We start from the raw sequence: 15,097 nt of genomic DNA, 5'->3' as shown, positions 1-15,097 counted from the left end.
AATGCCAGTGAGTGTATTCCTGTAAGCTTTCTGGTTAACATTTTTACGAAACTTTCATAGTTTCTACATTTGGCATTGAAATAATGCTGGATTTAATATCCACTTGATTTATATAATTGTGCATAGCTGAACTGAAGCCATTTGGCTCTTTATTTTAGTAAATACTTTATGCACCAACTGAGAGTTCGCTTATGAAAAATACACCTTTCTGACACTTCACGTTCCTTAGTAATGAACTAGAGTTTTTGCTCTCTTCAGGTTTCTGCATGGTCTCTGAGGAAAACCAACCAGTACGAAACAGCTGTCAGGCCGGTAAAACATTATCAAAATGGACCAATAAAAGGCAAATATATGGACGCTTGGCCAAGCGCTCATGTCTTCTATGTCTGCACTAAGGCAACTCGTGAATGCCAGTGAATATTCCCATAAGCTCTTTGATCCACCTTTTTATGAAACTTATAGTTTCTGTATTTGGCTTTGAAATAATGCTAGATTTAATATCAACTTGATTTATATAATTCATTGATTTAAACTATCTGCTTGCCCTCACTTTTCCCACTCTTCAAGTGGGAAATTGATGACAACTTGTTTGGGAACAATAATTTTTCTGTGATGTCCACTTTTCTGCATAGCCAACCATGCACCATTTCACAGATATTTTGAAGGATAGTTGAGAGATTTGGAATAGTGAAAGAACTACATTACTTTGGTTTCAGAAGAATCCCTCACTTTCTTTATCAAGAGCTTTTTATTCAACTGAATCTTCCCAGTCTAAGCGGGAACCTCTTTCTCCCAACCAATGTGCCTTCCAATTTTTTCAGGCCCATGTGTTCATGAAAAACATTTAGCACACAAGTTTCCACTCTCAGATTCAGTTTGTGGTAGTCTGTGCTCACTGTGGCGAGTCACAAGCCACACTCTTAATTTGCTAAGCATAAAATTGGTGAGAATATCTTTATTAAAAGATCTTGTACATTGCATGTTAAATATTTCTATAAGATCACCCTAAATGTTTATTCCTTCAGCTACTTAAATACTACATATACATGCAGTTATAAACAAATCATGCTAAGTTCTAGAATAGGAAATACTAATCTTAATATTTACCCATAATGCAAATGGGTAAATATTAAGATTAGTGATCAGAGCTTATTCTACTTTTACCATGAGTTACCTTGATCTTGCACTACCTGCAGGGTCAGCTAGACTTGCATTACGTGCAGGCGCAAACTTGACTTATTTGTCTGTTTGCTTACTTGGGATATGGAGTAAAACCAGGTTTAAAATAGCTTGGTATCTTTAACATATATATATAAAAGTGTATATATATTTGTTTTTATATACTGATTTATACTTATTTGTGCCCCTTATTTATTACCTTGTTTTACTGGCACACTATGACCATAGCTGTTCTTGTGCCATTAAACCTAAAACAAACAAGCTTTCAGGAGAGAAAAAAAATTCAGCAGTCTATGTATGGCTTACTGCCATACATAGATTGCTGGAAAAATGATATATCAAATCACTTCTGATATGCCATTTTTCATGAGTCTATTATTCAATAGACTTATGGAGTGAAGTTTTATTGTATGGAGGAGTCTGTAGAACCTCAAATTGCAATGTCTAGAGCATTTCCAGTTTGACCCACAGCAGGGGAAGGGGATGAATGTACTCCTTTCCTGATAATGTTTTAGGACTAGTCCTTGTGAATCCCCCTCCCCCCAAAAGTGACTGTCCCAATGTATCACTTCTTACACTGAAGTTTGGGATTTAAACTTTTATTTAGAGGGTATGTCTTGTGTTTCCATTCCACACTCCATTGTTTGTAATCTGGCTCATAATGGTGGATCATTTTTCCTTACCAAAGACACTGCACATCACTAAGATGTCAGCTTTCTCACAATATCATTTCACAAAGCAGTTACAGATGCTTACAGGTTTTGTCAATGCTTTTCCATGAGCTGTTAGAGTACTCATCTTGTGTAAACCTCATGAATTTGAAGTCTACCATGAATGACTTCCTAAGTGGAACTATGAATAATCTCCAGTTGGTTTGCCACTTGATTAATAGTCACCCTCCTGCTGTTGAGAATAAATGCATAGATGTTTTCATCATTGCTGGTGTGATAAGTGTTCTGATTGTTTTACATCAGTGGCACTATGTTTTTTGAAATGTAACTATATGCATTGCTGCAGCAAAATGTTGCTATCATATACTGTGGTAAGTCTTCAATGAATATCCTCATCTACAGTGCTTTGAGCTTCCAAAAATTCTACATGCTATTTTTCTTTGGTTAATGTATTCAGCAGAGATGCCAATGAGGCTAATTCAGCAATATATTAGTAAGGGCCACATCCCTTATTTAAATATCAGTGAGAAGTCCAACTAAAATAAAATTAAATAAGACATTACATTTTTGCTGGTCTAATGGTCAAGTGGATAGCATACCTGCTGTCCAGCGAACAGGGTGTAGGTTCAAATCTTGTGGTTGACATGTATGTTTGCAACTGTATTCAGGCATGAGATGAATTTCAGGGCCTGGTGTAGGACCGTGGCTGCTTAATGGAGATCTGAAGTGACTTGAAAAAGTTCCAGCAGGATTGGATTATTTTAAAAAAAAATTAAGTAATAATTAAAAGAATCCTCTGACCACTTGCAGTACTGATGTGCTATAGGTTTACAAGTATAGTAATTTAGCTGTGTAAATTTCATATTTTATAATTCTTATCAGGCAGGCAGTTAACCATATAGTATTACTTTCATAATGAAAAACTTACCTGTAAGCATCTTCAGACACATTGATACGACCCTTTTCTCCTGTTGTTTCAGTTCTGCTGGTGAGGTTGACAGTGTTACCAAACAAGCAATACCGAGGCATCCTCTTGCCAATAACTCCAGTCACTACCTCTCCTGAATGGATGCCTATTGTGACTTGCTATGAAATCAAGATTAAAATTTATTTGCTATAATTCAAGTATTTGTGCAATGTAACAAATTCTAATTTTAAAAGTTATATAGTAACTTTCATCAGAAATCTTTCTTATAAGTGTTTATTATTATTTTATTTATTTATTTATTTATTTTATTTTTTTCGCTGGACATATTTTTTATAGTTGGTTATAAATATAAAATTATAAAAACTGAAATATAAAAACTATGTTGACATGTGCCTTTGTGCTGCATATTTTAAAAAGAAGCCTTTGAATTAAAAAAAAAATTATAGGAATAGTCTACTTCAGAAGATAGGGGGAGAAATGTTATATATTCTTGTTGGGATATATCACAAGAGATGCAGTATATATACAGATAATAGTAGACAAAAAATGAAATTGAGGAGATATACTGTCATTTTGTGTTCTATCCATTTTTGTACATCTTTTAATGATGAAATAAAGTACTGAAATAATGAGAATAACAATTAGAGAAAATGATGTTGATGTGTCATTGTATTAAAGTCTTTATCAGACTTAATCAGGATTTTCTGTATGTGGATTTGGTTATCTGGGAAACTTGTTGCTAGGGAGATGGTTTAAAAATAACTAGGTCATATTAGGACTTTCGCATTATATGTATAATAGTAAAGTTAAAGGTAATCAGTTTAATAGACAGAACAGAAGACGTGATATGATAGAAATATAGAAGCTTGTGGTCTGTATGTATATGGAGAGAGAGAGAGATGATTTTGAGAGAATAGAAGAATGGGAGGAAAATCAGGAAGCAATCAAGTGGAGGTTGAGCGGATGAGTTGAGATATAAATGTGTACATGAAATGAACAAGAGAGTAAAAAATAATTTTTTTTTTGCTTGGAGGATGGTAGGTAATTGGTGATACATTGCACGAGAGTGTGTTCTTGAGTGCAGATACAGCAAATGAGTTTTAGGTGTTATTATATGATACATTGGTTAGTTTAAGAACATCTCCCACTGAGTCCTATAGGTCTGTTGAGGTTTGATTATGATGATAATAACTTACTACACTCTCTTTTTCTTCTGTCTTCACTTGTTTTGAAAGATCCATAATGTCAAGAGCTAAGCGAGCAATACATTTTGCATGACTTTCACATGGTTCAGGTAATCCACTAACTGCCATGTATTTATCTCCAACAGTCTCGACCTTGTAAAAGAACAAATATCAGTAGAATAGCAAAATAAATTGTTAATATAATGTCAAAAAAAAAAATATATATATATATTAAACCTCTTCTTAGTTTTCAGAATGATTCATAAAACTTTTCTCTCAGTTAATGAAAACTAATTTAATTATAAATTAGTGACTCCTTGTTAAAATTCTTGATAATTATTTGCATTATATACAAAATGTTACATTATATAAAAATATGGAAAATTATATAAAAATTTAAAAAAGATTAAAAATAAGAAAAATTTATATAAAAAAATTAAATTAATAAAGTCATGACAGTACCACTAGTATTATATGATTCAAAGAGTTGGGTATAGAGAGGGAAAAAAAGATCAAAATAGAATGCAAGCATTCAAAATAAAATTTCATCATTTCGCGTTCTATCCATTTTTGTACATCTTTTAATGATGAAATTATTATTATTATTATCATCATTTGACCTCCATGGAGTCAGAGACTCATCATGGGAGGTACTCACTATTGCATACAATGCTCATCCAAATGAGTCTTAAACTGATTCAATGTGTCCACATCCATAACACACCCAGACAATGCATTTCACTCACCAACCACTCTCCATGCAAAGAACCTGCTTCTCACTCCTTTGCTCACACCCTCCTTATGCAGTTTCCAGCAATGGCCTCTTGTTCTACTCCCCTTTCCCATTCTATGAAAAATCTCTTCCATGTCTACCTGATAACAATCCATCACCAGCTTATATGTCTCAATCATATCCCTCACCCCCCCCCTTCCTCCTATTCCCAAGGCTCTGCAACTTACGTTCTCTCAATCTGTTCTCATACTCCACATTCCAAAGACCACTGTGACTACCTTTGTGAATCTTCTCTGTATCCTTTTCAACATATCCTCGTCACCATGAAAACCCAGGAGAGAGAGAGATGATTTTGAGAGAATAGAAGATGGGAGGACTTATACAATGGAATCATAACCTCTCTATTTCTGCATGTCAGGGTTCTCTGCATCATTGCCATTATTCAATGTGATGTCTTCACAACTTGCGCAATGTAGACCCTGAATTTCATGTCCTTGTCCACCATCACTCCTAGATCTCTCTCTCATCTCCTCTACTTCTGTTAAAGTTTCTCCTCCACCAAGTGTATACTTTGCATCCCATCCAGTGGCAGCCGGTGAAAAATATACAAAAAAAAACAAAAAAAAAAACACCACTTTTTTTTCCCTAATCAGTAACAAATTTATTAATAAATAAATTTACATATTAAAAATTGCTTTATTAAAAATATTTCATCCTCACCACAAACACCAATAATTAAAGTTTCGTATCAATAGCAATGACAAGTGCAAACGAATATCGGCGCTAGATCCATTTGTTTTGTGTAACGATAATTGAAAAAATATAATTCTTTTCATATTTTCAACAGTGACACTCGTCATAATTCAGCCTTGTATCTATAATAAATAAATAATTATATGTTATTTTAACAAAATAAAATAAGATTTACAAAAAAAATAGTTCACCACGAACACGCGCCAATAATAAGCATTTCATATCTCACAGAAATAATGAGCACAGGCATAAGATACACTACCCAAGTGGCAGTGTATCTAAGGACGTAATGTGCAACGAGAAGGCAAACTAAATATCGGTGTTAGATCGCAGTGCATTTGTTTTGTGTAACGATGATTGAAAAAATACTATTTTTTTCATATTTTCAACAGTGACACTCGTCATAATTCAGCCTTGTATCTATAATAAATAAATAATTATATGTTATTTTAACAAAATAAAATAAGATTTACAAAAAATAGTTTACCACGCATCAATAATAAACGTTTCATATCTCACAGAAATAAGGCGCATAAACATATTAAAAATACACTGCTGTTTGAGCTGTTACAGTTGGGAATGATGTAACCATGCAGTGAAAAGCACAAACTATCGGTGTTAGATCGCTGTGCATTTGTTTCGTAATCTAAAGCGTTAATCGAACAATTCCAATTATTAACTATTCAATCAATGTCAAAACATAAGCTGTAAACTTTAACATGTTGTATTGCATTTATACAGTGTTGTAAGCATTGTTATTATTTATAAACACAAACAAATTTTAATTTTTTCATTTTTTCCTTGGGGGTGCTGCAGTATCGCAGTGCTTATGCACGGGCCGCCACTGATCCCATTGTTGCTTACCAAATCTGAAACCTCACACTTGGCAACATTGAACTGACAGTTCCACTTACCTGCTCATTCATGCAATCTATTCAAGTCCTCTTGTAAGGCATTAACATCAGCCTGACTGTGCATTGCTCTCCCCAGTTTTGTATCATCTGCAAACAGCTGGATATCACTATTTAAACAGAACCCAATATCATTAACATACAAATTGAACAACAATGGCCCCAAAACTGACCCTTGCTGCACACCACTGGTGACCTTTCTCTTTCGAGATACTGCACCCCCATATACAACTTTCTGATACCTATTCGACAGCCAGTCACTGATCCAACACAGAAGTCTGTTATCCAATCAAATCTGTTTCAATATATTTAAGAGCTTGTCATGTGGCAGTCTATCAAAAGCCTTTGCAAAATCCAAGTACATCACTGTATATGCATCTCCCTTGTCCAAGGTATTTGTCACCTTGTTATAGTACATAAGTAAGTTAGTGAAACATGATCACCTCTTAACAAACCCATGCTGATAACCACAGAGAATACTTCTGTTATCAACCCGTTTCTGTATCCTACTTCTCATCAATCTCTCTCCAGGGCCTTCACCACAACTCCAGATATACAGACTGGCCTATAATTTGAAGCTACAGCCTTATCACTGCCTTTATGCAGTGGAACAATTTTACCCTCCTTCCACTGCCTTGGAACCTGTGCTGTTGCAAAACTCTTATTAAACAGGCATGCCAATGCTACTGCCAGTTTCCTGGAACATTCTCTTAAGATGCTTGGTGATATGTCATCAAATCTATCGCCTTATTAACATCAAGGTTATTTATTTCCTCAAATACCTCCTGCTCACTCACAATTAAGCTATCCTCTCCTATGTCTTAAGTTCCTCATGATTCCACCCTGATCAGGATGAAACATATAAATTGATCACTGAATACCTCAACAATGTCTTCTGCAGCAGTTACCATTCTACCACTTTCATCCTTTAACTTCATCTTTCCTTGAGCATTCTTCCTTCTACTTGCCACATATCTAAAAAACTCTAGAATTTTTCTTAGCCTGATTTGCCAATTTCTGCTCATACTTTACTTTTGTTTTCCTTACTAACTGAGTCATTCTCCTGGCTTGTTCTTTATATTCTTCATGTGACTGATTACCATTATTCATCTTGTACTTCCTCCAAAGTACTTTCTTTTTCCTGATTTCATGTTTAATCTCCACATTCATCCATTTTACATCTACCTTATTCAGCCTTGAATAAAGAAGGAATTACAGATACAGGCAATAAATGATAAAAGAATACCAAAATAATGGAGAAAATGTCTAATGAATGGAAGAAAGAAGGCTACCAAAGAAAGTAATAAAATATGAAGCTGAAGGGGAAAAGAGATATTGGAAGACCTAGAGAGAGAATGGAAGTATATTCCTTTAGATGCTGAAACAGGCATTTAGTCTATATTTTGAAAGAAGAATAAACAATGGATGTGAAGTGTTCTTCAAAATAACACTGTATTTTGTCATTACAAAAATAATGTCATTACAAAGATTGAACAAAGTACAATCTTTGTAATGACATTATTTCCATTACCATGCACCTCCATTATCAATTGTAATAATCCAATACATTCAGATGAAAATTATAAATCACCCTTAAAGATTTAGTTCCCACATGGCTTTTATGCCTCTGATTACCTTAGATTTTTAAGATAGAGCAATCATAATATAAAAAGGTACCTGATAAAGCAAGGATGCAGAATACCCTAACTAGTTGCCAGCCTGGTTGTTAGTAGATAGCATACTTGCTCTCCAACTAACAGGTTGTGGGTTCAAATCCTGCCTTGGGCATGGATGTTTGTGAAAGCCTTCTCTAGATGAGCATGCTAGTTCTTTGAATTTATATGGCTTGTCTTGATAGTAAAAAAAAAAAAAAAAGATATATTCTAGTGACCTGATCATATCATGCCCTCTGTGTGCAGTCAAGTGCAACTGTTTTGTTACATTTTAACCACAGATGATATTCTTCAGATCTTTGTTAGTTTCTTACCATGAAATTTATTTATGGAGTATTCTGTAAAGCACACATTGATTCTCCGAATGGCATGCACTATTGTTATTGTTATAAAATTGCAACTGTTTTCTGTCTCACTGCATGGTTTCAGTATTGTCAATATTTGTTTTAATATTCTCTTTTTGCTGTAGATATTCCAGGTTGTACATAATAGGCAAGTTTACAGGATCCTGTGCACCTTGGGTACTGATATCAAGTCCCAATCCCATACATTTTGATGATTTTCTGGCATTGCAGAACCCATTACCAGAATTCTTAAGGGATACAATTTAGTGGCTACTTTTCTTCTTGTTAACAAATTATTTTTCATATTATTTTCCATTTTTCAAAGATAAATGTTTTCCTCTGTTTCCAGGTGTCTACGAAATTCCATGTGACTGTTATTGTTTTTACTTCAGACAAACTGGACTCTCAGCAGAAAAGAGAACACAAACACACTAATTTTATATTAATAACAGGAAATCTGAGAAATATTGCTTGGCACAGCATGATATAGATATAGACCACAATATCCTATGGCCTGAAACATGCTTACGTCATCTGTGTCGTTATAAATTTGAACATTTGTTTAAAGAAAGTGCTGAGGCCTTACTTCACCATCCAAACTTAAATCAGAATCACTGCCTCTCACTATCTAAGATATGGGAATTTTATTCTAATCACTCATCACTAAAGTTTTTTTTTAGTGAAATTAATTAATGAATAATTTACCAATGCAGTGTTTCCTCACTTATACAATTGCATTGTTTTATATATAACATCATGCTTTCAAATAATCCATTGTTTGCATTCTACTTTGTAATGATGTTACTGATGACAGCCTGTAATATTCAGGCTGAAATATATGCTTTTAAATAAATATTATTACTTATTTCCTTGTATTTTTTTGTGTAGATTAAAGGAATTTGTACAATTGCTAGGATAATTACTTCAAACAGCATGTCAGGGAGGGGACCAGAGGGTTGAGAGTGTCGGATCTGGTAATAGTATCAGAAAATATATCCAGAACCAAGTAGACACTCTGACTCCAACTGGGAAAAGTGACGATGCATCCTGTTCTGGGAGGTTGCTAAACATGTGGAATTCCCTATCAAAAAAGGGTTTAAAGTCTATAATTATTGACAGACTTGGGAGACAGTTTGGAGCAATGCTGTGACTTAAGAAGCAACAAGGGAAGAATGTCAATGCATGAGAAGTGATCAGGGAATATTTGAGAGCAGCACTGTCAGCCTGCATATGACAATCAGGAGGATAAATCAAGTGGAGGTTAGCAGATGAGTCGAGATATAAAGAAGGAGCTGCGAAAGTATTAAAAAAAAAAACGAAAAGAAAGAAAGAGAAAACATTATGGAGAGAGAGAGAGAGAGTATAAAGAAAAAAAAAGGTAATCAGCCTACTAATGAATAGCACAAAGTGCAGGCAAGAAAGGCCAAATTAGATTATGATAGAAAATTAGCTAAGCAGGTCAAAGTAAATCCAAAAGTGTTTTTTCACTATTTAGTGAGTAAGAGAGTAGCAATTACAAAAGGATGACTTTAATCAATGCTGATGGCAAGAAGGTGACAGAAGCAGAAGAAATAGATCGGTTGCTGACTGATCATTTTGCAAGGGTGTGTTATCCAATGTGGATATTCTGCAGTTGCTGATGTGAGAATTGAGGTAGATGAACAGGAGGTGCTCATAATCAACATCATCATTGGCTCAACAGCCCTGTTTGGGCCCTGGTCTTCTTCAGAAACTTCTTCCAACCTTCCTTATTCAATGCCAAACTCCTCCAATTTTTGACTCCTAAAACCTTAATATCTTGCATCTTCTCATCTTAATTTAGGTCTTCCAATTTTTCTTTTCCCTTCCGGCTTGGCATTAAACATCTTCTGAACTATTCTATTACTATCCATTCATATAATGTGTCCTGCCCAACTTAATCTATTTATTTTTATGTACTTAATAATGTCTGGCTCATTAAATAATCTGTATAGTTCATGGTTATACCTTTTCCTCCACACACAATTCTCTTGTACTGCTTCAAAAATATATCTGAGAACTTTTCTTTCAAACAGACTTAGCAATCTTTCATCTGCCATTGATAATACCCAGTTTCAGAGGCATAAGTTAAAACTGGTATTACAAGTACTTTGTACATCATTATCTTTGTTTTTCTTGAGATCAGATGTGACTTTAGGTGTTTCCTTTGTCCACAGATGCATCTATTTGCAGAAAGAATATGTCTCTGAATCTCACTACTGATATCATTTTTACAATTAACTTCTGATCCCAAGTATATAACACTATGTACAGTTTCAAATTTATAGGAACCAATTTCAATTTGAGAAGGATTATTATCACAAATCTTTCTAGTTACTGGCAAATACTTTGTGTTTTCTTGGTTAATCTGCAAATTCATCTTCTTTGTTGCTTTTTCTAAACTGATGAAAGTTTCTTCCATTGCTTTTCGTGTCCTTCCTATAATATCGATATCATCTGCATATGCCATAATTTGTACTGATTTGTAGAAAATAGTTCCCCTTGTATTAATTCCAGCATCTCTGAAAACCTTTTCAAGTGCTATGTTAAACAGTAAGCAAGCTAAGTCATCCCCTTGTTGAACACCATTTTTTATATATATTGGATTAGACAACATGTTCTGAATTTTGATCTGACAATGAGTATTTTTCATTGTAGCTTTAACTGAAGCAACAAGTTTTTTTGGAATCTGTAGTTCCTCATTTGCAATAAATAAGTTAGATCTATTTATGCTATTGTATGCAGCTCTAAAATCTATGAAAAGATGGTGTGTTTCAATTCCAAATTCATTACATTTTTCAAGTAATTGGCGTTTATTAAAAATCTGATCATTTGTAGATCTTCTTGACGGAATCCACACTGATAATTGCCAATAACATTTTCTACATAGGAATAAAGTCTCTTAAATAGAATGTTAGAGAAAATTGTATTAGTTGTACATAGTAAATTAATTCCTCTATAGTTAGAACATGCCATTACATCACCTTTCTCATGGATGGGGCATATAACAGTCAAGATTCCATTCATCTGGAATTGTTTCATTAATCCAGATTTTTTTGTTAAGTTGACACAGCTGCTTAAAGTATTCTGTACCTACACTTTAAATTAATTCTGCTTATATTGTATCCATTCCTGGGGCTTTATTGTTCTTAAGTTTTTTAATAGCCCTCCACTTCTGCATCTGTTGGTACTGGTTCAACTGCTTCTAGATCTTGGCTCTCTTCCATATCATCTAATTAACCAGATATAGTTATATTCAATAATTCATCGAAATGCTCTGCCCATCTTCCTAGTATCATTTCATTCCCACTCAAAATTATACCCTCCTTATCCCTACATAACGTTGTTCTAAGCTGGAAATCTTTCCGAGTGCTATTTAACTTTTGATAGAAAGATCTACTTTCATTCATACTTCTGAGATGATTCAATTCCTTAAGTTCACCCTCATAATATTTCTTCTTTCTATTTTTATGCACTCGTTTTTCTTCTTTTCTAGCCAAATGATATTCCTCCTCAGCCTTACAAGTGTGGTTCCTTTGCTGCATTTGTTTGTATGTCTCATTTTTTAATACAGTCACACGTTCACATTCTGCATTAAACCAATGGTTATACTTAACTCTACTGACTTTTCCTAATACTATGTCTGCTGTTGTCACTATGAACATCCCAAGCTTCATTAACACACTCACCAGTTGTTAGACCAGACAGGTTTTCACTGATGCTTTCATTATATTTGGCTTTAACTCCTGATTCCTTCAATCTTTCCTTATTAAACTTTCTAGCATGGGACCCATATATCTTCCTTGCATTAAATATTCTGCTTCTAATCTTTGATATAATCAAATAGTGATCAGAATCAATATTTGCTCCTCTGTAGGTTCTAACATACATCAAATTGGATAGGTGTCTTGCATCTATTAAAAGATGATCATTTTGGTTAAAGGTGTCTCCATTAGACTTCCAGGTCATTTTATGAACATCTTTATGATTAAACATTGTACTACCAATAACCATATTTCTTGAAGAAGCAAAGTTGATCAATCTAGTCCCATTAGTCTCATTATGTAAACTATATTTCCCAATGGTTGGCCTGTGTGTATCCTCTTTGCCTATCTTGGCATTTAAATCACCTGTAATAATTTTTACATCCCTCTTTGAATATTCCCCATAGATCTCATCTAATTCTTCATAAAACAACTCTTTTTTTTCAGCATCATTCTTTTCTTCAGTTGGAGCATGTACACATATAAAACTGTAGTTAAGAAACTGTCCTTTAATTTGTAATCTACACATTCAAGGTGAGTTTGCTTTGAAGTCCATAAGATGTTTTATCCTCTTGTGTACAATAAAACCTGTTCCAAACATGCGATCTTTCATTTGGCAGTTATAAAAAAAAAATATGATTTTTCTTTTCCATAACCCCCCTCCTCCTCTCTCCTGTCCATTTTATTTCTTGTATAACCATAACCAACCATCCTGTATTTATCCAATTGTTCCAGCAGCATTTTTAAAGCTCTAGATCAGTAAAGAGAAAGTACGTTCCATGATCTAATTCTCATATCCTTAAGACATTTGCCATTTTGTCGCCATTTAGTCCATCCAGCAGTTATTTCTTTCGATTTCGTAACAACTTGTTTTTTTTCCAGAGTGGGGTCGTCAGCCCCATGCCCCCCCCCCAACCTGGAGGATCAGGCCTCTGTATTTATAACCCCCCGAGACAGGGTGACCCAGCTATACCCCCCCAGGCACTGGATACCCATTTTAGTCACCTCGTACGACATGCATGGGCTACAGTGGAGCTATTCTTATTTCCCTGCCATCGCACACGGAACAGGAGGTGCCTCAGCATATTGAAAAATAGCAACGTGAATACAGTAGTGAGACTGGATGTCATGTTGGCCTATGTGCTATCGCTACATGAATGTGCAAGAGAATTGACAGTGCTTCTGATGAATTAATCTAAGTCTCTGCTTTGGCAAGATTCCAAAGAAGTGGGAAGAGGAAAAGATAATTCCATTACATAAAGATGACTCCAAGACATTACAGACCAGTTGATATTTCAGGAGTTGTGGTTAAAGTATTGGAAAAGTTGGTTATATGTAAAATTGTGAGGTGGATAGGAATATAGTTCTCTATGGTAGGCATTGTGGCTTTGTAAAATATACTACATTTTTTTGTTGCTACATTCTATACTATTGCATTGGTTTGTTACAAACCAGCTTCTCTCTTTATACAGATCTTTCAACTTTTTCCTTTTGAGGAAAGCCTGTTCCTTTCCCCATTACATCATCTTCAGTACAAGCCAGACCCAGAAGTGATACTAAGATTAAAGTAATATAGAAGTCATATTTTCATAAGTAAGTTTCTAAAAGGTGTCACACCTTATTATTAAATTACTCTCTATTAGAGAAAGTTGTTGGAAGTTTTTTCACTTGGTTATACTATAAATTAAAGATACCAAGAAATTATATACTTGGATAAAGTGTAAGCAAAAAGAAAAAAGTGTAAGCACTTTTTTTTTTATTCTATCTACTAATAACTAATACAAGAAGTACAGCTAGTTGCATGGTGTCCAGACTGCTTGAGGGCACTGAAGATCAGATAATAAAATAGCTATATAATGTGTTTCTCATGTATTGATTCCATACTCTAATAAATGAAAAGAAGATTAAATCTTCTTTTCTTCTATTATAGTATGGATTTAATATTAGTGTATATTTGGTTAAAGATGATTAGGATCTCATCAAGCCTAATTAGGATTGATGAGATGGCGAAATCTGGTTTTATTGTGTTTTTACTCCAGTTCACTTACTGTCTTTAACTATGAAAATCATCTCTATTATTATATAATATAATTTCATGTTAATAATATATATAATTAACTATGAAAATATGCAAAATCAGCATCAATATCAAATCCTGGATATGCTTACAGTCATCTATAACCAAAAAAGAGGGCTGTATGAATTATTATATTCTTATTCAGGACTACCACCTGTGGTGGGAGCGAGAACAGTCAGTGAGTTTAAAGAGTGGTATGATAGACTTTGTGTTTCTCAGGGGGGGACCTCCCCTCACTGAGTCTTCACAGACTTTATGTCTTAGGAAGGACCTCCCTCGATGAGTCTTTTGACTCCTTGGAGGTCTGAATAATAATAATAATAATCTCTGGAGCCACGACTAGTTGCAGGACCCACCTTAGATAATGCAAAGTCTATCACACCACTTTTGAAACTTGTTTACTGTTCATGTTCTCACCATCCTATCAGGCAGTGCATTCCATGGGCGAGCCACCCTCCATGCTAAAAAAGGTCAGTTCTCACCCTCATGCTCACCACTTCATTTGTACCTTCCAGATATTGCCTCTTTGTCGTTGCTCCATTCCCTTGTTTTACCATCTGAAAGATCTCCCCAGTGTCAATCCTGTAACTACCCCCTAACTATAGGAGAGAATAAATGACTACTATTTGGGTTTTTTTCTGGTCAAATTTATTTTAAAACAAAGTTAAACCAACTAGTTTCACCAACTGTGGCTGCTGGCTTCATCAGGGTAAAGGATGTATAAAAATAGTAAGAACACTTAAATGCTAAATTTAAGTGTTCTTTCTTACTTAAAATGTCCAGAAATGGTAATTGGTTATCTTTCTCAAGCTCTAGAGTGAATTTAATTTTTTGATGCAAAAAAAATTAAATCTTGCTTAGA

At 34.4% G+C, this 15,097-nt stretch overlaps 2 protein-coding genes across 6 annotated transcripts in view; one reads left to right on the top strand and one right to left on the bottom strand.

Annotated features, from left to right (window-relative positions):
• Positions 1-15,097, bottom strand: part of Gycbeta100B (guanylate cyclase soluble subunit beta-1-like) — a 122,823-nt gene that overhangs the window by 32,560 nt on the left and 75,166 nt on the right. The window contains exons 6-7 of the mRNA XM_090391801.1: positions 3,975-4,115; positions 2,779-2,936 (exon numbers count right to left, since the gene is read on the bottom strand). Coding sequence (XP_090247927.1) covers positions 2,779-2,936; positions 3,975-4,115 — 299 coding nt within the window. The remainder of the gene's footprint in view (positions 1-2,778; positions 2,937-3,974; positions 4,116-15,097) is intronic.
• The window catches only part of LOC150107333 (L-aminoadipate-semialdehyde dehydrogenase-phosphopantetheinyl transferase), a 169,965-nt gene that overhangs the window by 116,958 nt on the left and 37,910 nt on the right, over positions 1-15,097 (top strand). For 2 of the 5 annotated variants that reach the window (XR_016548193.1, XR_016548192.1), the window contains exon 6: positions 13,631-13,751. The exons of 1 other annotated variant lie outside the window; for it this stretch is intronic. The gene's annotated coding sequence lies outside the window, so the exon portion shown is untranslated. Of the gene's footprint in view, positions 1-2,830; positions 2,975-13,630; positions 13,752-15,097 lie in introns of those variants that run through there. 2 more of the 5 variants (XR_016548190.1, XM_090391195.1) reach the window with 2 other exon arrangements.

The sequence above is a fragment of the Typopeltis vanoorti genome, chromosome 4 (genome assembly GCF_054136105.1).
Source record: "Typopeltis vanoorti isolate ZY-2024b chromosome 4, IOZ_Tvanoo_1.0, whole genome shotgun sequence".
Classification (NCBI taxonomy): Eukaryota; Metazoa; Arthropoda; class Arachnida; order Uropygi; family Thelyphonidae; genus Typopeltis; species Typopeltis vanoorti.
This window is presented reverse-complemented; position numbering and strand designations above follow the sequence as displayed.